This window comes from Podarcis melisellensis (genome assembly GCF_964234715.1).
Source record: "Podarcis melisellensis genome assembly, chromosome: 9".
NCBI classification, from domain to species: domain Eukaryota; kingdom Metazoa; phylum Chordata; class Lepidosauria; order Squamata; family Lacertidae; genus Podarcis; species Podarcis melisellensis.
This window is the reverse complement of record NC_138541.1, coordinates 11968814-11991342: the sequence shown is the minus strand read 5'-3', so window position 1 is coordinate 11991342 and position 22529 is coordinate 11968814. Positions and strand designations below refer to the sequence as shown.

General features: G+C 42.8%; 1 protein-coding gene across 3 annotated transcripts in view; it reads right to left on the bottom strand.

The window, feature by feature from the left end:
• CFAP299 (cilia and flagella associated protein 299) overlaps positions 1–22529 on the bottom strand; it is a 351971-nt gene that overhangs the window by 323229 nt on the left and 6213 nt on the right. For all 3 annotated transcript variants that reach the window (XM_081925440.1, XM_081925442.1, XM_081925441.1), the window contains exon 2: positions 7619–7749. In XM_081925440.1, coding sequence (XP_081781566.1) covers positions 7619–7749 — 131 coding nt within the window. The remainder of the gene's footprint in view (positions 1–7618; positions 7750–22529) is intronic.

Below are 22529 nucleotides of genomic sequence, written 5' to 3'. Positions count from 1 at the left end.
CCTCTTTTCAGGACATCAATATATCACAAACAACTAGCATACTTGTGTACCAACTGGCAAACTAGGAAACCTTCTGTGGGCAGCAACTTGCGCAGACTTATTTCCAACGCTATAGAAGCCTGGCAAGGGCTAGGCAACAGAATTATCTTGCATGGCGGATAAATCTAAATTGTCTTTCCAGTGCCGGAGGTAAGTTCTGTATGCTATAACTTTGCCTCCTACTTTAGAATCTTGGGACTGGGATCACAGAGTTGGTCTTAACACGTTTATATGGATCAACTTGAACTGGCATACTTCATCAACAGACTGTATGTGTGGAATGTATTAATTATTTGTTTCATATACAGTGGTACCTTGGGTTACATACGCTTCAGGTTACATACGCTTCAGGTTACATACGCTTCAGGTCCATGGGGTCATGAAGAGTCGGACACAACTAAACGACTAAACAACAACAACAACAACTAATATTCTCTTCATAATCTTCCTTGCAATATTTCGCATAATCCTCCTTACAAAACTTCTTGCAGTCCTACTAACGTAACCTGTTTATTACAATTGCTTTCCAGATATTTCAAATATTTACTCCAGTCCTCTAAGAATCACTGGTCCCGCAGGTTTCAGATAAATCCTGTCAGTTTATCTAATTCTGCATAGTCCATTAATTTCATTTGCCACTCTTCTTTCATCGGTAATTCTTCCTGTTTCCATTTTTGTGCCAATAATATTCTTGCTGCCGTTGTTACATATAAATACAATCTTGTCTATTAATATCAACCCCTATTTACTTGTACTTTGACGTGCTTTCGAACTGCTAGGTTGGCAGGAGCAGGGACCGAGCAACGGGAGCTCACCCCGTCGTGGAGATTCGAACCACCGACCTTCTGATCGGCAAGCCCTAGGCTCTGTGGTTTACACCACATACATACGAAAGCATTTTATATGCACTCTTACAAGCTTAGCATTTAAACATAGTTTTAACCTTGTGTATGATAGAGGTTCACATGCCTAGAAGCATAGATTGGTCACAGCACCTTGGAACACGCATGTTTGCCACGGTGTAATATGTGAAGTGGCCTTGAAGCTTTGGGTTTGCTATTACGACAGGAGGTACTGCTGATCCAAAATAGCTGGCGTCACAACTCCAGAAAGCTGATGGGTGTTCACTAAAGCCAGGTTGAATGTTCTTGGCAGGGTGGATTTTATTTAAATCAAATTGATTTAAATCACTAGTCAGTATGGCTTGATTTAAATCATTTATTTATTTTTTTACAGAAAGACTCATTCTTGCTGGTATAATCTTAATATTTACAACCAGATGAAGGTCTCATTTTTGGAATAATAAATTTTCAGAGCAGTTTTTACAGTTGTATCAAAAAATACTGATATGGTTATACTATTAGAAATACATAGATAATTATGAAATTATTGTGAGGTCTAGTAAGTTAACTGTTTATATTTGGACAACTTTTCTGCTGCACTTTATTGGAAAGAGAAAAATAATCATATCCTTAATAACAATTTAAACAATTTATTTAACTAAAACAACAACATTATAGCATTATGCATCCATGTTTGTTAACTGTGATTAAACGGGGTTTTTTTAAAAATACAACAACAACATAGACTGAATTTTAGCACACATGAAAAACTTAAAACAAATCCTTATTTCCTGATGAATAGCCTTTGGACTATAATTTAACTTAAATAGAAAACTATCTTTAGAAAGATTTTTCCTCCCAAAGCATTTTATTTTAAAAATCCAATTTATTTATTTTTAAAAAAATCCAATTCAAATTAAAAAAAAATCTGATTTAAATAAAAGAATCTGTTTTGGTTTAAAAAATAATAATCATTGATTTTTATCCACCTTGGTTCCTGGCGAGTAGGTCTAATTAACAACTGCTTGAACTTGTTTTCTAAAAGGTGAGACAGGTAAGGACTCAAGACCCCTTGGAATCAATAGTTGCAAATATGGAGGTCTCCCACCCCACCCCATTCCAGATATGCAGTGGTGACTTTGGGGTTAGGGAATTGTGCTGACACAGTGGGACGAGGAAAGAGGCAGACGACATCTGGAGGCTGAATTGGCATGTGCAGACAGATGTATGTAGGCCTACTGAGCCAGAGGGGAAAGGAAGAAGCACCGGTTTGTAGGAGCTCAGTGGCTCTGTTCTCCAGCCACTTACACAAGGAGCTCTGGAATAATCCTCTCCTGGGCAACGCGCTGGCACAGGATCAATCATCAGTTGAATCAGAAAAGTTTGTCCACATCTTTGCCTTCAGAACAAAACCTTCCTACGCAAAGCAGCTTGGCAACTGCACAGAGATCCACGGTTTCTGAAAACGGCAACCCAAATATCCAGGTGTTCTCCAGGCATGTAGAAAGATGCAAGAATGTTGACATAAGCAGCTGATTCACGAGTCCTGTGACAGGAAGAACCAGCAACCGATCTCGTGTCTTTTGCTCATCCCACCAGAAAAAAATGTCTGATTAACTTCAGTCACACAAAAATGTTCTGTCCTTAGCATTTATCCACACCAAGGCCCAGATGTTTTTCCAACCATTTGCTTTTTGTTCTGCTGATCTGTTCCTTGGGACCTTCCTTGCACCCCTGAAGCATTGGGGCCATCAGCTCCCAAGCAGGACCACTGGAAGGGCAGAGCCCAAACCCTGTGTAGTGTAGAGCCAGTGTGGTGTAGTGGTTAAGAGCGGTGGACTCGTAATCTGGTGAACCGGGTTCGATTCCCTGCTCCTCCACATGCAGCTGCTGGGTGACCTTGGGCCATTCACTCTTCTCTGAAGTCTCTCAGCCCCACTCACCTCAGAGAGTGTTTGTTGTGGGGAAGGAAGGGAAAGGAGATTGTTAGCTGCTTTGAGACTCCTTTGGGTAGTGATAAAGTAGGATATCAAATCCAAACTCTTCCTCTTCTTCTGGTTTTCTGTTGCTACAGCAAAGGAGCTGGTTCCCTGCGCAACGTGAGATCTAGCAAACAAAGCACAACCTGGTGGCCTCTTCGAGAGAAGGCTTTTTTTAGCCAAAATAGCCTATAAACAAGACCACCCCCTTGGAAAAGGAAAACGATCTCTCATCTCATGGAAGGAAGGACAAATTTTTAATTCTCAATTAAAACAGGTTAAAACAGGCCACTACTAGTCAGAACACACCTTTGCATTTTGTAGTTATTCAAGTAGGTAAAATTACCGTACTTTTCCATGTATAAGACGTCACCATGTAGAAGACGCCCCCTATTTTGAGGGACTCAAATTTAAGAAAATGGGGGGAGATGGCTTTGGGGGGGGGATTACCCAGGGTTGTTGAGCTTTTTTTAGGAGGGCCGCAAAATCCACCTTCCGTCCGTCCCATCGCTAGCAGAAGCTGTCAATCGCCCACCCACCTGCCGCAGCGTCAGCCAATCAACACCAGCAACGCAGCAACCAATAACACGCACAATAGCCGCTGACAGCCACAGCAGCAACCAATCAAACGGCCACCCTATGCACTATCCGTGTATAAGACGACCCCACTTTTTAGCATGATTTTAAAAGAAAATAACATAGTCTTATACACGGAAAAATACGGTATGCATTTTAAGCCAACATTGCAAAACCCTTTCTGCAAGGGTTGGTACAGATGGTTCAGAGCTACAACCGTTTTAATAATGTTTTCATTAGCTAGCACAATACATGAAGACGTGATAAAATCCCCAAATAACTTCAATGTTAGTTTTTCTTTGTCATTTTTGTTTTCCATAAAAGCAAAATAATATTACAAGGTTTAGATAACTGGGAGGCTGCAGTTATGAACTGCCTCCCATGTGTGCAACAAAAAGAAAGAAGGCACATTTCTGGCATTTATATATATATATATAAAAACCCAGAGACCTGCAACTAAAGATTAGTCAGCTTATTTTGGCTCAGCTATATGAAATCCATACGCAATATGCGATATGCTTTCCTGACTGTAGGACCTGTGTAAGGTTATCTCCTCATTCTTTGTACCCAGTTTGATTAGAAATAAGGAAAGACCACATTCCCATAATGTTTTGACTCTGACTTGCTTACCCCAAGCAGATTTCATCTCCTTTCCTGCTGGGGGTGGGGGGTGTTGTCGCTGCCTTTATGAGCTCACTGGTTACCAAACCATCTTGTAAAGTGTATCTATACTTCACAAACCCATTCATCTCAGATTAGAGAATCCAGGAATGTGCAGGGTTGAGAATTGAGCTCAAATTGTTGTTAAAAATAAATAAAAATGAAAGAAAGAAAGAAAGAAAGAAAGAAAGAAAGAAAGAAAGAAAGAAAGAAAGAAAGAATATTAGAGGTCACTCAGAGTAGCTGCACATTGCATGAATAGGAACTGCAACATTGGAGAAAAATATGAATACTTAAAAATCATTTTAATTCAGTTCATTTATCTGAATTCCACAACTGCTCTCGTCTGAACAAGATATTAACACATTTTGGGAGGCAAATTGTGAATCCAGAATAAGGAGGCATGGAAACCAGACTCAGCAGCCAAAGCCCGGGAATTGCCCAAACGACACAAATTCCTTTAGAAAAAAAAAACCAAAAACAATTCTAATACCTAAAAGAATGCTCCGTAAATTGTTAACTCAAATTTAAGAGCAATGCTTTAGCGGTCATGGTTTTGAGCGTTTATTTCTGTGTTCTCCCAAAGTATGCAAAAGGCAGAGGTCAATTACCAATTATGCAAAGATATGGACCGAAAGAAGTGAAAATGTTTTGCTCTGGCACATGCTTCAGTTTGACAGCTAACGTGACAGCATATGCTTGACAGCTGTCCAAGCAAACTAAGAGTCTTGCAAAAAAAAGAAGAGAAAAACTGGAAGAGAGAAAAACCCTAAAACCTCCACCACAGGGCTGAGGAACTGGCTGGGCAGTTAGCTGGAAAAGGGCATCAAGTGCTCAAAATCATTGGTGGTAGCTGTGGCTCCATCCAATGCATTCATTTCAAGCATGACTTTCCCCCAAAGAATCCTGCGAAATGTACTTTGCTAAAGGTGTTGAGAACTAATACTCTGTGGGGGTAAACTAAAAAGGTAAAGGTAAAGGGACCCCTGACCATTAGGTCCAGTCGTGGCCGACTCTGGGGTTGCGGCGCTCATCTTGCTTTATTGGCCAAGGGAGCCAGTGGCCAGCATGACTAAGCTGCTTCTGGCGAACCAGAGCAGCGCACGGAAACGCCATTTACCTTCCCGCCGGAGCGGCACCTATTTATCTACTTGCACTTTGATGCGCTTTTGAACTGCTAGGTTGGCAGGAACAGGGACCGAGCAACGGGAGCTCACCCCGTCACGGAAATTCAAACCACTGACCTTCTGATTGGCAAGTCCTAGGCTCTGTGGTTTAACCCACAGTGCCACCCGTGTCCCATAATTCTTTGGGAGTGTGTTTCAAGTGCATAGGGTGGGTGTAGCACAAGCCCAGTATAATAATAATAATAATTTATTATTTATACCCCACCCATCTGGCTGGGTTTCCCCAGCCACTCTGGGCGGCTTCCAACCAAATATTAAAAACAATACAGCGTCAGACATTAAAAACATCCCCAAACAGGGCCGCCTTCAGTTGTCTTTTAAAAGTAAAATAGTTGTTTATTCCTTTGACATCTGGTGGGAGGGTGTTCCACAGGGCAGGCGCCACTGCCAAGAAGGCCCTCTTCCTGGTTCCCTGTAACCTCGCAGCAAGGGAACTGCCGCTGGAGCTCAGTGTCCGGGCTGAATGATGGGGGTGGAGACGCTCCTTCAGGTATACAGGACTGAGGCCGTTTAGGGTGGGGTGGGCTGCCAGTGGCCCTTTGATAATAATGCACCGCAGGTGGCTAAGGTGAACAGAGAATGACTGAAGGGGCAATTGCACCAAACGGAAAAGTTCAGCAGAGTTTTCCACCTCCAACTCGCAGGAACATAAGAAGCCGCCATGGACCAAGTGAGACGATGCATCCCTCTATCTCAATATTGCCTACACTAACTGGCAGTGGCTCTCCAGGGGTTCATGTTAAGTTGTGGGTGAACATATCAGATGACACAGCGATTCTTCAAACAGCTCTTGTTTATTCACAGGCCTGAACAGAACTGAACTGAAGGGTTCAGCCAGCCTGCTTATATAGAGCTCCACTAGAACGCAACAGTAACCCATTTTCTGTAACTATCCAATCACTGAACATCACTTTCAATCCCTGATTTGCATATGTGGACCTGAGTGAAAACTATCTACAGTATCCCCCTGCTGGTCCAAGGTGAGAACTTCAGTACATAACAGTTCAGGCAAGGAGTCTCTCCCAGGCCTACCTGGGGATGCCGGGGACTGAACCTGCACACAGAGCAATGAATCATGGAGAGCTGCAGTGGGCAGCTTCCTCCAGTGGGACCTTTGGGCTCACAGAAACCTTTAACTGTTGGTGTTTCTTAAGAAATGGAAATAAATGGTTTTGTTGCAACACAGTTTGGAATCACTGGCCTAAGCAGCTAGTGTGGGTGGTTATGGATTTGGCTTTATTCAACATCTTACCCAAGGCCTAGATGCCACTTCCAACATATTTTCATACTGGCTTTATACAGCCCTCCAGCATTTATCTGATGAAAATAGTGAGGTCCTATTCGATTTGTTAAATAGTCGGGAAGATGGACAAAGGACACAGCTCTGCTAGATTCACAGCTCTTTATGACAGCAGTTAGAACTGCTCCTAGAGTCTGAGACACTGCAGCCTAGCTGGCTGCTTTATATAATACTAAGTAACTTGTAACAGTAACAACTTCCAACTAACTAACCTATCAGTGAGCGACAGTTCTCAATCCTTCATCTGCATACTGGTGGCCCTGAGTGAGAACTGCAGTTAATCTTAACACATAACACAATTATTATAATTATTATTATTTTACTCATAGAATCATAGAGTTGGAAGAGACCACAAGGGCCATTGAGTCCAACCCCCTGCCAAGCAGGAAACACCATCAGAGCACTCCTGACATATGGTTGCCAAGCCTCTGCTTAAAGACCTCCAAAGAAGGAGACTCCACCACACTCCTTGGCAGCAAATTCCACTGTCGAACAGCTCTTACTGTCAGGAAGTTCTTCCTAATGTTTAGGTGGAATCTTCTTTCTTGTAGTTTGGATCCATTGCTCCGTGTCCGCTTCTCTGGTGCAGCAGAAAACAACCTTTCTCCCTCCTCTATGTGACATCCTTTCTCCCTCCTCTATATGACATCCTCATACCTTGTCCATTTGACTGGGTTGGCCCAGCCACTCTGGACAGCTGCCACCATATATAAAAACAAAAGAAAACATTAAATAGCTTCCCTTCAGATGTCTTCTAAAGGTTGCATAGCTACTTATCTCCTTGGCTCGGAGCGTCGCATAACTCCATACCCTCCTCCCACGTTTCTCCGATGAAAATAGGGGCGTCCTAAGGGAAAGCAGGATATTCTGGGATCAAATCAGAAACCGGGATGGCTTCTGTAAATTTGGGACTGTCCCTGGAAGATGGGGACACTTGGAGGGTCTGAGGTTGTGCTTTAAAACACTGAATCTTCTCTTACTTCCATTTTCCTGAACTTGAGATACGGTTCATTTTACACACGAACACACACTTACTTTTGCTGCTGCCTTTCTGAGAGCCTCGAAGCCTCGGCAGCCAATTTCCTAGCTATGAAATCTTCCCTCTTCAGCACTTCGCCGCTTCCTCGGAAGCCCAGCTCCACCAGCTGGCGAGCCATTTCTTCGTTCTGAAGAAGCAAAAATCAGATTCAGATCAACTGAATCGGAAGGAGCAACTGTGCACTTAGCAAGTCACCAATGTTTTGAGGCGAGAGCTGCAGAGGGGTCACTTATGGCCAGACCTTACGGATACTGGTTTTTGAAAAGCTGCTCCAAGGGCCGTTTTGGCTAAAGGGTGGAGTATAAAAACATCTTATGCAGATGACTCATTATAAGGTGCTCTTGAACCTTAGGCCTCATTTGGTTTATCTTCACTTTCTTCATCTTGCTTTGACTGAAATAACCTTCATGCCTTTTTTGCTTGCGCACTATGTGTCTGTGGCGAGGACTGTGGGGCCTGCTTCCCTGACTTTACCTACTTTCTTGAAAACCCTGCTTCTTTGCAAGGCTGTCACCAGCTGGCATAGGGAGCGGGACCTTACTCGCTGGACCAAACTCTTGGGACATTGCTAGCTGGGGTGAGGTGGGGTGGTTCTGATATCTTTTCACTGCTCCAAGTGTCTAATGTGTTTTATAAACGTTTTTAAGCACCTTTTAATCTCTTAGGTTTCAAATATTATCTTGTTTTGTTTTAGTTAGCTTGGGGTTATTTTCAATGCTTTTAATGGGGGTGGAGGTTATTTTAATCTGTCTGTAACTGTCAATTGCGTTTCGTGGTTTTCGTGGGTTCTTTAGTTCTGTTGTTGCCAGAAGAAAACTTTTTTTAAGGGATAGGTTTAGGGCTGCCCCAGAAGTGGGCCCTAGCCAATAGGATGGCTCGGGCAGGTTCTATCCGGGGGGGGGGGGCACGTTATGCATTGGGACACCCGATCTCAGTGATCACGGACAGGAAGAGGAGTTACACTAGGACCAGATCGTGTTATTACCGAGGAGGCAGGTTTAGTCATCGTTTGAAGACTGTCCCTGCCTTCAAGTCTGGTCCTGACAGGAAGGATGCTAGAATCAACAAGGGAGACCCACAGGACCTTAAGGTGCTGCTGTGCAATGCCAGGTCAATGATTCACAAGACCGCTGCCATCCATTACTTAATCGTGAATGGAGGGAATTGGCCTGGCATGTGTAACAGAGACTTGGTCGGACGAGGTGGATGGGCCTTTTCTTGCCGCTGCTTGTCCACCAGGTTTCTCTTACGCACAGCAACTCAGGTCATATGGGCAGGGAGGAGGGGTGCAGTGATTTTTAGGAAGTCATTAGCTTGCACCAGGTGTCCTATCAGGGAAGCCCAGTTTTCTGTGTGCATGCTCTGGAAGTTGGACAATAGGGGCAGTACAGGATTCCTTTTGGTGTACCGACTTCCCTGCTGCACAAAGGATTCCCTGATGGAGCTGCTTCAGGTTGTGACGGATGTGCTCCTGGAGACACACAGTTTGGTTGCCCTAAAGGATTTTGACATCCATGCTGACACAACCTTACAAGGGGCCGCTTGGGACTTCGTGGAAAGCATGGCCTCCATGGGGCTGTACCTGAATAAATTTGGCCCAACCCATAGCCACAAACATGCCTTAAGACTTCTATTCACTTATATGGACGTGGGTGATCTGACATACTTTATGAACAGATAGGTGGAATAGACACCATTACACGGATGGACCTTACGCATGAACAGACTAGAGAATGATCTGATCCACTGGGTCTTCTGCTTTGTTCATTCGTTGAACTTTATGAGTTACTTCTGTTGAAATTTACAATTGGATACAATGAATAGTATACCTTATTTATCTAAGAACACAGCCGGTTACATCTTGTGTGTTTATTGATTTTACTAAGTCTGAACATGCAAGTTTTAAAGTTCTACGGTAATTTTTTTAAAATCATTTCTAACCTTCCACCCATTTATCCCAAGCTGGCATCAGAGGCTAGCTTGCTGTCTTTGGTTCCTGGCTTGCACACTCACTCTCTCTCTCTCTCTCATTTTAATATAATGTTCATTTTCAAATAGCAAAGTTATATAGACAAGCAAACAAAAAGCAGAAAATAGAGAATTTCAATTTATATACCTGTATATGATACAGTGGTGCCTCGCAAGACGAAATTAATTCGTTCTGCGAGTTGTTTTGTATTGCGATTTTTTCGTCTTGCGGAGCGTGGATTCGCTGGGTATTAACGGCTTTAAGAAAAAGGAAGCAAACTCGCAAGACGTTTTCATCTTGCAAAGCAAGCCCATAGGGAAAATCGTCTTGCAAAGCAACGCAAAAAACGAAAAACCCTTTTGTCTTGCGCGTTTTTCGTCTTGCAAGGCATTCGTCTTGCGAGGCACCACTGTATATGCAATAATTATAATAATTACACTGTTCAATTTTCAAAATATATCTTTCTAAATATCTCTTTAAAATGTGCCATTTTAAGGCACTCTGGTAGACTTTCAATTGTGCAGCTACAATGCTGTTTTTCAAATAGATTGTTTGTTTGTTTTTAAAAAAGTGCAAATTCTAATTGTTGTAACATTTGTTATAACTGTGGGCTGCCCTAGGAGTCTTGGGTGATCAAAGGGTGTGGTAAAAAGGGAAATAAATGCCAGCTTAGATAAACTAAAAAGCATCGCCACAGGAAAGAATCACCTAGAAAGAGAAATACGAGGGCCCAGGTCTAGGAAAGATCCAAGTTACGTTTGTACAGACAAGAAGTGAAGTCTCATTCTTGCCTACTTGGGGCAGCTGGCATGTCGCCGCCTCTCTCATCCTCACATGAATAGTCAAATACATAGTAATAATAGAACTGTAGTGTTGGAAAGGACCCTATGGGTTGTCTAGTCCAGCCCCCTGCAAGGCAGGAATATTTCACCCAACATGGGGTGCACTGCTGTTATTCCTATTATTTTGCCAATGAGGAACAAAGGCTGAGAAAGATGGGCCAAATACATATTCCTGCACGGGAGTGGGTTGGAATAGATGACCCTCGGGATCCCTTCCAGTTCTATGATTCTGTGAAGTGGAGGCCACAGCAGAGCTTGGAATTCAGTTTGCATCTTCTTTGTCCAAATCCAGCATTGTACTCACTGGTCTTTTTAGACAATACAACCTTACTCTGCTTTTTAAAAAAGAAATTGCTGTTAAAATGGATTACTTTATGGATTCTTTAACATTGCCAGCTACGATAATCTTTATTGTCATTGTCCCATACAGAACAACGAAATCGAAAAAAATCGACATCAGAAATTCATAAACCAACAAGCCTGCTATCCCAGCCTGTTTAGCCCCGTAAAAACTCCGATACCCCATAATTAAATACAATATACTCCCATAGAGACTACCTGAAAAAGGTAAAGGGACCCCTGACCAAGTGGTCCAGTTGTGACCGACTCTGGGGTTGCAGCACTCATCTCGCTTTATTGGCCAAGGGAGCCGGCGTACAGCTTCCGGGTCATGTGGCCGGCATGACTAAGCTGCTTCTGGCGAACCAGAGCAGCGCATGGAAACGCTGTTTACCTTCCCGCTGGAGCGGTACCTATTTATCTACTTGCACTTTGACGTGCTTTCGAACTGCTAGGTTGGCAAAGAGCAGGGACCGAGCGATGGGAGCTCACCCCGTCACGGGGATTTGAACCACAGACCTTCTGATTGGCAAGCCCTAGACTCTGACCCACAGCGTCACCCGTGTCCCAAGAGTCTACCTTACATTGCGTTTAAAACCAAAATCACATTTGGAGAGAAACTGTTTCTCAGGTGGCTAGTGCTAGTCTTTATAACCCTGTACCTTCTTCCAGAAGGCAGAAGCTGAAAGAGATAATTTCCGGGGTGCGCACTATCCTGCACTATCTCTGCAGCTATTCCTAATATTTAATTTAAGTCTATGAGGCATCTTAATGGTGGTCGAAGCTTTAATCTTGCTGCTCATAGTGGCTGCCACCGCTCCAGCCCTGTGGCCTATGATATGTGCAGGATCAAGGGGAAACCTAAGAGGTAGGATTCGGGGGGGGGATGGAGGAGGACAGCTGCCACACCTCAAAATTAGTTTGGTGGTGCAGAAAACCTGCTCTGCATCTGCTGCTCTGAAAATTAGGGATATAGACTCTATCAATAATCCAAAGGAAGGAGGGGGGCAACAGTGGGTGAGGTTTGACAGGCATGATATGGCTTGTCAATCACCGACAATGGAGCAGTGCTATAGGGCAAGACTGATCAAGCCCACACTTCTGCAACGTACGGCAATCTTCTCCTGCTGCCAACCTTCTTAGTGCTCCATTTAAACAAAAGTGAAATAACATTTCCACCTAGTGGCAACCTTGAAGAACAACCACTCCAGTTTAATTCAAAAGATCTAGCCTTCAAGGCATGCTACAGCTTGTGGCATGTGGGCACTGAAGACAATTTTTCTGCAACCCAGCAATCACAAAAGGAAGAGCTGGGGAAGGGCACTCACCCCTTTCCTGCAGCATCACAGAACTGCTGGATTGGGGTCGTTACTGTGAGTCGAGGAAAAACCGCCAGAGATAAGAACCCAAGTAGGAGCCTTTTATGAAAGTATTGGTATTTTTTTTAATCTAAGTCTACTGTATTTCTCAGAGACGCGGGTGGCACTGTGAGTTAAACCACAGAGCCTAGGACTTGCTGATCAGAAGTTTGGCAGTTCGAATCCCTGCGACGGGGTGAGCTCCTGTTGTTCGGTCCCTGCTCCTGCCAACCTAGCAGTTCGAAAGCACGTCAAAGTGCAAGTAGATAAATAGGTACCACTCCGGCGGGAAGGTAAACGGCGTTTCCATGCACTGCTCTGGTTTGCCAGAAGCGGCTTAGTCATGCTGGCCACATGACCCGGAAGCTGTACGCTGGCTCCCTCGGCCAATAAAGCGGGATGAGCGCCGCAACCCCAGAGTCGGTCACGACTGGACCGAATGGTCAGGGGTCCCTTTACCTATTGTATTTCTTTGCTTTTTTTCTTTGCTTTGCTTTTTTTGCTAATTGCCCTGAATATTTTGGACAAGCAGGATATGGATGCTTTGCACATTATTTTTTAAAAAAACGAAGGCCCATTAACAAAGAACAGGCAGGTGCCACAGTCACATGTCAAGCTGAGACAAATAATAATAATAATTTATTATTTGTACCCCGCCCATCAGGCTGGGTTTCCCCAACCACTCTGGGCAGCTTCCAACAAGGATCAAAAATACATCAAAATGTCACACATTAAAAACTTCCCTGAACAGAAAAACCATGGTTTAGTTCAAACTCACTGACTCCCAAGAAGACTGCAGCCATTTTACTCCTCCCCAGATTTGTTAGGTCAGCACAGCAACTATGCTAAGGTTTGGGTTAGTGTGTCTGAAGCCAGGATGTGGTTATGATCTCTCCTCCTTAACCACTAACTAACCATGGTTTGTCCTGTGCTTGCAGGTTGTGGTTAAGATAGGGAGACCTGAACCATGATCCTGGATTCAGACAACACACTAAGCATTATCCCCCCCCCCCCTTTGCATAGAGTGACCCAAGAAACTTCAGCTGAAATGTGGACGCCTGGCTTGCTTTCCATCCCATTGAGCAGACTTGCATACTTGGCAAAGCTCAGCAAAAGAGCCTGCCGATTTGACTTTGATTGCAGGAGCAATTTGGGATTTGATGGCTCCCTGCTGGAAATAAGACTCAAAAGTGGTGGGTTGATTTTAAGCTATTCATAAAGCCTAGCACAATACAGTCCTTTTAAAGTCTTTGTTCTAGGCACTTCTAAACGTGAGCACGCATTTACAAATAGACTTATGCAAATAATAAAGACTATGCAACGTAGGCTAAAATAGGATTGCTCCAATCACCCAGAAGTTCTTTCACTCCCCAGTTAGCTAATCCAGGGGCCAAAAGGCAGCCAAGGTGGAATTATGGGTTATCACCAAGGACAAGAAATAAATTTTGACCATGGTGGCTTTGTGTGTGTGTGTGTGTGTGTGTGTGTGTGTATTCCTGTATATCTGAAGGAGCGTCTCCACCCCCATCGTTCAGCCCGGACACTGAGATCCAGCGCCGAGGGCCTTCTGGTGGTTCCCTTGCTGCGAGAAGTGAGGTTACAGGGAACCAGACAGAGGGCCTTCTCGGTAGTGGCGCCCACCCTGTGGAACACACTCCCTTCAGATGTGAAGGAAATAAGCAGCTATCCTATATTTAAAAGACATCTGAAGGCAGCCCTGTTTAGGGAAGCTTTTAATATTTAATGTTGTATTGTTTTTAACACTCGATTGGGAGCTGCCCAGAATGGCTGGGGAAACTCAGCCAGATGGGTGGGGTATAAATCTATTATTATTATTATTATTATTATTATTATTATTATTATTATTATTTCTATATATTGGATAATACCATAAATCAGCATCCATAATTTATGCGAATCTTACATTCACGTCATCTCGCAAAGGTGCAAAACTTCACACCTTGGCTAGCTTAAGCAATTCATTCCCACAGACTTCACTCCAGATCAGCCCCACTAAGTCGGTCCCCCGAGATTTTACAAGAGAAACCCCACATTCCAGCACAACTAGGCAGCGTAATGTAGCACCGGTCCCTGGCCCCCACATTCCCCGTAGATATTTCCCTTGTTGACAGCACCAATCTGCACTGCTGTCTTCAGTAACCCCACAGAACCCTATAGCAGGTTCTTTATATTCCTCCCCTCTCCTGCCAACTTGCCTTTCATTTTCCCCATATCAGTCTGCAAACTGTATCACTTCCTCCATCCTATCTACTCACTGCTTTAACTTTTGTTGAGCTGCCGATTGGTTGATTCCTACCCAGTTAGGATTGCTAGCCAGCCTTTAACCATGGTCTGTTGTTGGCTTACATCTCTTGGCTCGTTAGGGAGCCACAATCCATGGTCCAGGTGCAATGGTATGCAAAGCTTAATTATAACTTCCGGGTTTATTTCTCAATAATAATAATAATAATAATAATAATAATAATAATAATAATAATAAATTATTTCTACCCTGCCCATCTGGGCGGCTTCCAATCGAGTGTTAAAAACAATACAGCATTAAATATTAAAAACTTCCCTGAACAGGGCTGCCTTCAGATGTCTTCTAAATGTCAGGTAGTTGTTCATCTCTTTAACATCTGATGGGAGGGCGTTCCACAGGCCGGGCGCCACTACCAAGAAGGTCCTCTGTCTGGTTCCCTGTAGCCTCACTTCTTGCAATGAGGGAACCGCCCGGAAGGCCCTCAGCGCTGGATCTCAGTGACCGGGCTGAATGATGGGGGTGGAGACGCTCCTTCAGGTATACTGGGCTGAGGCCGTTTAGGGCTTTAAAGGTCAGCACCAACACTTTGTTGTTTTTTTAAAATATTTATTGGGGTTTTTAATAAAAGAAATACAAAAATAATAAACAGCACTGCTTTGTTTTAACAAAATTTCATAACTTCTTTAGACTTCCTCACGTCTCCCGCTCCCACTTACATCGTTAATAAATTTTTCCAAGCAAATTATCATCTTATTTGCATTTTTGTAACCACTCATTTAAATATAATATAACAGTTCTCCAACAAATTTTGTTTCTCTTAATCTCACTTATCATCAAATTCCGATTCAGTTTAGTGATGGCCAATTATTTATAACCAAGCATCCTTCTTAACATTCCACTAAATCACAATATTTTTGTAGATAAATCTTAAATTTCTTCCAATCTTCTTCAATCCTTTCTTCTCCCAGGTCTCGAATTCTGCCAGTCATCTCCGCCAGTTGCATATAGTCCATCAGTTGCATCTGCCATTCTTCCAGTGTGGGTAGATCTTGAGTTTTCCAGTTCTTAGCGAGTAGTATCCTTGCTGCTGTTGTTGCATACATAAAGAATGTTCTGTCCTTCTTTAGCACCTTCTGGCCGACAATACCCAGAAGGAAGGCCTCTGGTTTCTTAGTGAAGGTATACTTAAATACCTTTTTCAACCCATTATATATCATTTCCCAGAAGGCCTTCACTTTAGGGCAGGTCCACCAGAGGTGAAAGAATGTTCCTTCATTTTCTTTACATTTCCAGCATTTATTATCAGACAAATGGTATATTTTGGCAAGTTTAACTGGGGTCATGTACCATCTGTATATCATTTTCATTACATTTTCCTTCAAAGCATTACATGCAGTAAAGTTCAGCCCAGTGGTCCACAACCTTTCCCAGTCTTCAAACATAATGTTATGCCCAATATCCTGTGCCCATTTTATCATAGCCGATTTAACCATTTCGTCTTGTGTGTTCCATTTCAACAGCAAGTTATACATTCTTGAAAGTACCTTAGTCTTAGGTTCTAACAATTCTGTTTCCAACTTCGATTTCTCCACCTGGAACCCTAACTTTTTGTTATTTTTAAAAACTTCTTTAATCTGAGCGTAATGTAACCAGTCTCGCACTTTATCCTTCATTTTCTCCATACTCTGCAATTTCCAATTATTTCCATCTTTTTCTAGTAATTCCCAATATTTTGGCCAATCGGCTTCCATATTGGGTCTTTTTCGGGCCTTAGCTTCCAGAGGTGAAAGCCACCTTGGAGTTTTATTTTCCAATAAGTCTTTATATTTTGTCCAGACATTGAACACTGCTTTTCTGACAATATGGTTCTTAAAGGCCTTATTGATCTTAACCTTGTCATACCATAAGTATGCATGCCAACCAAAAGCATTGTTGAAACCTTCCAAGTCCAACACATCAGTGTCTTCGAGAAGTAGCCAGTCTTTTAGCCAGCAGAAAGCTGCGGCTTCATAGTACAACCTTAAGTCTGGCAGGGCAAAGCCCCCTCTTTCTTTCGCATCTGTTAATATCTTAAACTTAATTCTGGGCTTTTTGCCCTGCCAGACAAATTTGGAAATATCTCTCTGCCACCTCCGGAAACACTCCGTTTTGTCCACAATTTGCAATGTTTGAAACAAAAACAACATCTTTGGCAATACATTCATCTTAATAGCAGCAATTCGGCCTAACAGAGAAAGCTTCAATTTTGTCCAACTGTCCAAGTCTCTCTTAATTTCAGACCAACATTTTTCATAATTATCCTTAAATAGACTCAGATTTTTTGCTGTTATGTTTACCCCTAGGTACTTTACCTTTTTCACCAATGATAGTTCTGTTTCTCTCTGAAACCGTTCTGACTCTGTATCTGTCATATTTTTCCCCAACACCTTCGTTTTTTGTTTATTTAGCTTAAATCCCGCCACCTGACCAAAATCATGTATCAGTTGTAATACTCTTTTCGTACTAGATTCTGGCTCCTGCAGTGTCAAAACTAGGTCATCTGCAAAGGCTTTAAGTTTATATTGTTTCGCTCTGACCTGAATCCCTTGCACCAACCGGTCCCCTCTAATCAAATTCAAGAGCACCTCCAAAACTGAGATAAATAACAGAGGGGAAATCGGGCAGCCTTGTCGTGTTCCTTTTTCAATTTTAAACTCTTCTGTTACCACATTGTTAACTATCAATTTTGCCTTTTGTTCTGAATATATCGCATCAATCCCGTTTTCAAAACCCCGCCCCACTCCCATTTCTTTTAAATTTCCCTTCATAAATTTCCAAGAGATGTTATCAAAGGCCTTCTCTGCATCTATAAAGATTAGCACTGCTTTGGTGTTTATATCTGTTTGCAAAAGTTCCAAAATGTCAATAATGTTCCTTGTATTTGCAAACATGTGTCTACCTGGGAGAAAGCCAGCCTGATCTTTATGAATTACTTCATTTAAAACTCTTTTGAGTCTGCCTGCCAAAACATCAGCAAATATTTTGTAATCCACGTTTAAAAGGGAGATGGGGCGATAGTTCTTGAGTTGTGTTTTTTCAGTTTCTGATTTTGATATCAATGTGATGAAAGCTTCCTTCCACGATTCCGGCGCCTTCTTTCCCTCCAGAATTTCATTGCTGACCTCCAACAGTGGTTGAATCAAATAGTCACTTAATGTCTTATAGTACTTGGAGGTCAAGCCATCTGGCCCTGGAGATTTGCCCAGTTTCATGTTCTGAATGGCATGTTCGATCTCTTGTCGTGTTATTTGGCTGTTCAGGAGTAGTCTATTTTCTTGTGAGAGTTTTTTAAGTCCATTTTTTTCCAAGAATTGTTCAATCTCAACCTCATTTTGCGGCCCTTGAGTATATAGTTTCTTAAAATATTTCTGGAAGCACTTTCTAATCTCCACGGGGTTCTGGATATTTCTTCCTTCAATTTCCAAATTTGTTACTATATTCAACTTTTGTCTCTTCTTCAACTGCCAGGCCAGCAGTTTCCCACATTTATTTGCCGATTCAAACGTTTTCTGTTTCATTGATTTAATCTTCCATTCTATTTCCTGATTTATCAGTTTAGAATATTGTGCCTGGTGAAGTTTGATTTCTCTCAGAATCAGCTGTGACTTCGGGTTTGTTCTTAACTTCTTCTCTAGTTCTTTAATTTTCTCCAAAATCTTGTCTTTCTTTTCATTTTGTTTTCTTTTCTTTATAGCATTCTGTTGTATCAAGAACCCTCTCATCACGGCTTTGCTTGCGTCCCAAATTGTTCTTTTTTCCACCGTAGTGTTCAAATTTATCTCAAAATAGTCCTTCAAAACTTTTTGGGCCTTCTTGATGATCTCCTGATCTCTAAATAAGTTGTCATTCATCTTCCATCTAAAGGAACCGGTTGGTAGTAATGTCATATCCATTTTCAAGGCGTTATGGTCGGAGCAGGTCTTTGGGCAGATTTCCACTTTCCTAACCTTAGGTGCCAGACCTCTAGTAATCCATATTTGGTCAATTCTTGTCCAAGTCAGATGGGCTTCAGAGAAGAATGTTCCTTCTTTTCCCAAGGGGTTTTTCGTTCTCCAAATATCAATCCAGTCCATATTGTCTGTCATTTCGAAAAAAGTCTTTGGTAGTCTGCCATCTTTAGTAACTTTTTGGCTTTGTGACTTATCCATGTTAGTTGATACGATCCCGTTCATATCTCCCATCATAATGATGTTGTCATAGTCCAGATATTCCAGCATGCTCTCATGCAACTTCTTATAAAATTCCGATTTCCCTTCATTTGGTGCGTAAATTCCTAATAGCAAAATTTTTTCTCCTTGATGTTGTATTTCAATTGCCAAAATTCTGCCATGTTCATCTTTAAATAGCAGTTTAGGTGAAAGGCTCTCTTTTGCATATATCACCACCCCTCTCTTCTTTACTCTGTCTGAAGATATAAATTCCTGACCAAGTCTCTTATTTACTAATACTTTTCTGTGGAGCCTAGTCACATGTGTTTCTTGCAAACAAATAATGTCCAATTGTTCCTTTTTTAATATATGAAAAATTTTCTTCCTTTTTTCCGGAATGTTGCAGCCATTTATGTTCCAGCTCAAAAGTTGCAGAGACATCCTGAATAAATCTGGTTATTTTTCAGGGGGTGGTACCTTGTTCGCTGGATCTTCGGGGTCCAAGGGTGCAGGTACCTCTGGTGCTCCAGGCCCCGGGAGTGATCCAAGTCCTTTATGAAGGTCGTCTCCGTACTGGTTCAGAAACTTGTCTCTGTCTTCCAATGTTCTAATTTTAATCTTCCTCCCTCTAAAAGTAAAAGATAATCCTTGAGGAAAGTCCCACCTAAAGATGATTGAGTTGCTCCTCAGCAATCTTGTTAGTTCCAAATACTCAGATCTCAAATCCAAAAGCTGTTTAGGAATGTCCTTGTAAATTTCAATTCTTTTACCCAAAATGTCCAGTGATTTTCCGTAGTGTAGGCCCAAAATCTTGTCCCTCTCCTCCTTTGATCTCAGTGTTATCAAGCAGTCTCTGGGTTTGTCTTTTTTTGTCCATCTTCCAAGTCTGAAAGCTGATGTAATTTTAAAATCTTTCTCCTCTAAGTTCCAGTGCTTGGAAAATATTTTGGTCAGAAACTCAGCCAAGTTGTCTTCTTCCACGTCCGGTACAAGTCTTATCCTTAAATTAGTCTCCCTATTTTTCAATTCAATCATCGAAAGGTAGGTCTGATGTTCACCTACTTGTTTGTTGAGTGGTCTCACCTCTTTTTCTAACTTTCCAAGTCTTTGGCTAGTATCTTCAGCCAATTTCCTGTTCTCCCCTGTAGCCTCCTCCAATTTTGCAATCGTTTGAACGTTCTGTGCCACTTATCCAGTTAGTCTATTTAGACATTCTGTGTTCTGATCTATTTTCGATGTTTGTTCGTCGGCCTTTTTGTCCAAAGATTCCACTCTCTTATCCAAAGATTCCAATTTTTCATAAATTTTTTCTAAAATAGAAGCAGCTGTTCCTGAGGCCATATCCTCCAGTTGTAATTCCTCTGTTTCTCCTCCCCCTGCCCGTGGCAGGGAAACAGTTTCTTCCTCAGAGAGCAAAATAGGCACAGACGATCTGCGTTGCTGTAAAGTTGAGGCTACGGTTGTTTGTCTCGTTCTTGGTCTTTGTTCTTTTTCTTTAGTCTCCTTTTTCTTTGCGCCACTCATTCCAAGTTTATCTAAGAGTCAAGGTCAAGCTGAGTTGTTCCCATGAGAAAGAGACGGCCCAGGTGGCAGCACTCAGCCAGTAGGCCGGGAAATAGAAAGTAAAACAATATCACTGCTGTTAAGTCCAAAAACCTCTAGGGGGAGCTTAAAATGTCTTTCAGGGAGAAATCAGTTAGTGCAATACACAGAGATAATGAAATTAATGTCCAAAAACCTTCAAATATTAAATTTTCAGCAGAGTTGATGTTGTAAAAACACAATGTCTCAAACAGTGCTTGCTGGTACTTCAAATGGTGTTACAAAGTAACAAAGTCCAGACCTCTCAGATTTTTTTTCCAGTTTATGTTTCAGAATATTTAAGTCTGCAGACTGACTGCTACTGTTACCAGGCAGTTCCAGCACCTGGGTTTCTTCTTTAAATTGTAACTTCAACAGAGAAAGATGCTACAGTCCATGCTAAAACAAAAATCCAATGCTTAAAATCCTTTTCTGCATTTAAAAAAGGTTCAGTGAATGCTCAGATCCAATTAGTTAAAGACACTCACAGCCTCCACTCCTCCAGCTCTTTGCTTTGAAGTTTAGTGACAGCGGAAGACGGACTTCCTTTTTTTTCGTCCTCCACTTTCAGCCAAATTCCGTTGCTTTAGTCTCTAATTGTTTAAAAGTCCTTATTACTCACGGGTTGCTGCTTTTCAAAGTGCCAAATCCAGGAAGAAAGGTCAGCGCTCACCGGCAACAGCTTCGCGGCTTCTCTCCGCCGATTGCGGAACGACCCTCAGCGCCGCTGCCTCCTCCGCGATCCGGAGCCCCTTACGGGGTTCCTTCAACGTTTTGGGGGCAGCTCCTGGCGCCCGCCGGGTCCCAGGACCGCAGGCTTCTGCCGCCTGCGGTTTTCCGATATGGGTCTCCGCTTTGCCGTGGCGGACGACCCGTTTTCGAGCGGAGCTCCCTTCCCGGTTAGGAAAGGGCAGCCATTACCCTTCGCGCCGCCTCCGGAAGTAGCACCAACACTTTGAATTGTGCTCAGAAACGTACTGGGAGCCAATGCAGATCTCTCAGGACCAGGGGAGGAGTGAAGCAGGAGTGAGCAGGCAGCATGCACAAGCATACTGCTCATACACAATAACCCATGAAACCCCAGGAACCCAAGGCTATTCTCACATGCAAACGTGGCTCTAATTCATGCATTATCTTAGAAGCATGGTTGCTGCCTCAAAATATCCTGCTTGTAGCTGCATCAGCGCTATATGTATGTTTAGATCCTGGATCATGTAGGTGTGGGAATGTTCAGGGAGACAGGAGAGGATATATTGTTTAATAATATCCTTCCTAATATGCGTTAGCAAGTTCTATAACTTAGCAGAGTTCTAACATTCCCCTTTTTAAAGACACAGCGGTTAGCTTGTTGCAGGCTAGTTTCAGCCTCTCAATATAAGATTCCTGGTAATCCCCTTTACTTCCCCTTAAAAAGAATAGTCACACCACAATATTGTGTAAAAAGTATAAAAGACGTTTACTCACATTCAGTTCACAGATGGATCCCTGAAGGCAGACTTAGGTTCCAAAAGTATATACACGTGGAATCTATCCCATAAGGAGATAGTTCCTTTGTCCTCCCTTGGCTGGAAGCCAAGAGAGCATCTCAAGCTAAGGAGATGTTGCTTCTTCGAGGAATGGAGTCAGAGAGAGAGATGGCTGCTTGCACTGTGCTATTTTGTTACCTGCACAGGTAAGACAACACCCACCTTTGGGCACATGTAGAGGAAGTTTGTCCCAGCCCAGGAGGAAACAGGAAGTTTTCTACTGACTGGTGCAAACATCCCCTTTCATGTCCGCTCTAGGAATGTTGAATTTGACTGCTATCTGTGTTTCACATCCCACAGTAGGCACTTTCCACAAGAACGTGAACAGCCTCTGTGGAGGGGGCAGAGAGTGGCATATGTCCATGAGATCCTAACATCCATGCCTCACTGATAACACACTACTCACAGTACAAATGCAATGTATGGTCTGAGCTACAAGAAGACAAGTGGGGGTTTTTCTAGGAAAAAGGTGCCTGAGGGGGAGGGGGTGACACCAAAACTGGGGGTGAGGGCAGATTAGTGTGGTGTAGTGGTTAAGAGCAGTAGAGTCGTAATCTGGTGAACCGGGTTCGCTTCCCCGCTCCTCCACATGCAGCTGCTGGGTGACCTTGGGCTAGTCACACTTCTCTGAAGTCTCTCAGCCTCACTCACCTCACAGAGAGTTTGTTGTGAGGGGAGGGAGGAAGAGAAAGGAGATTGTGAGCTGCTTTGAGACTCCTTCGGGTAGTGATAAAGCGGGATACCAAATCCAAACTCTTCTTCTACCTCCAAGTAAAAAAAAGCACTCGGGAAGACCAGAATGATTCAGTTACAAATCCTCTACCCCATGAGTAGGCAAACTA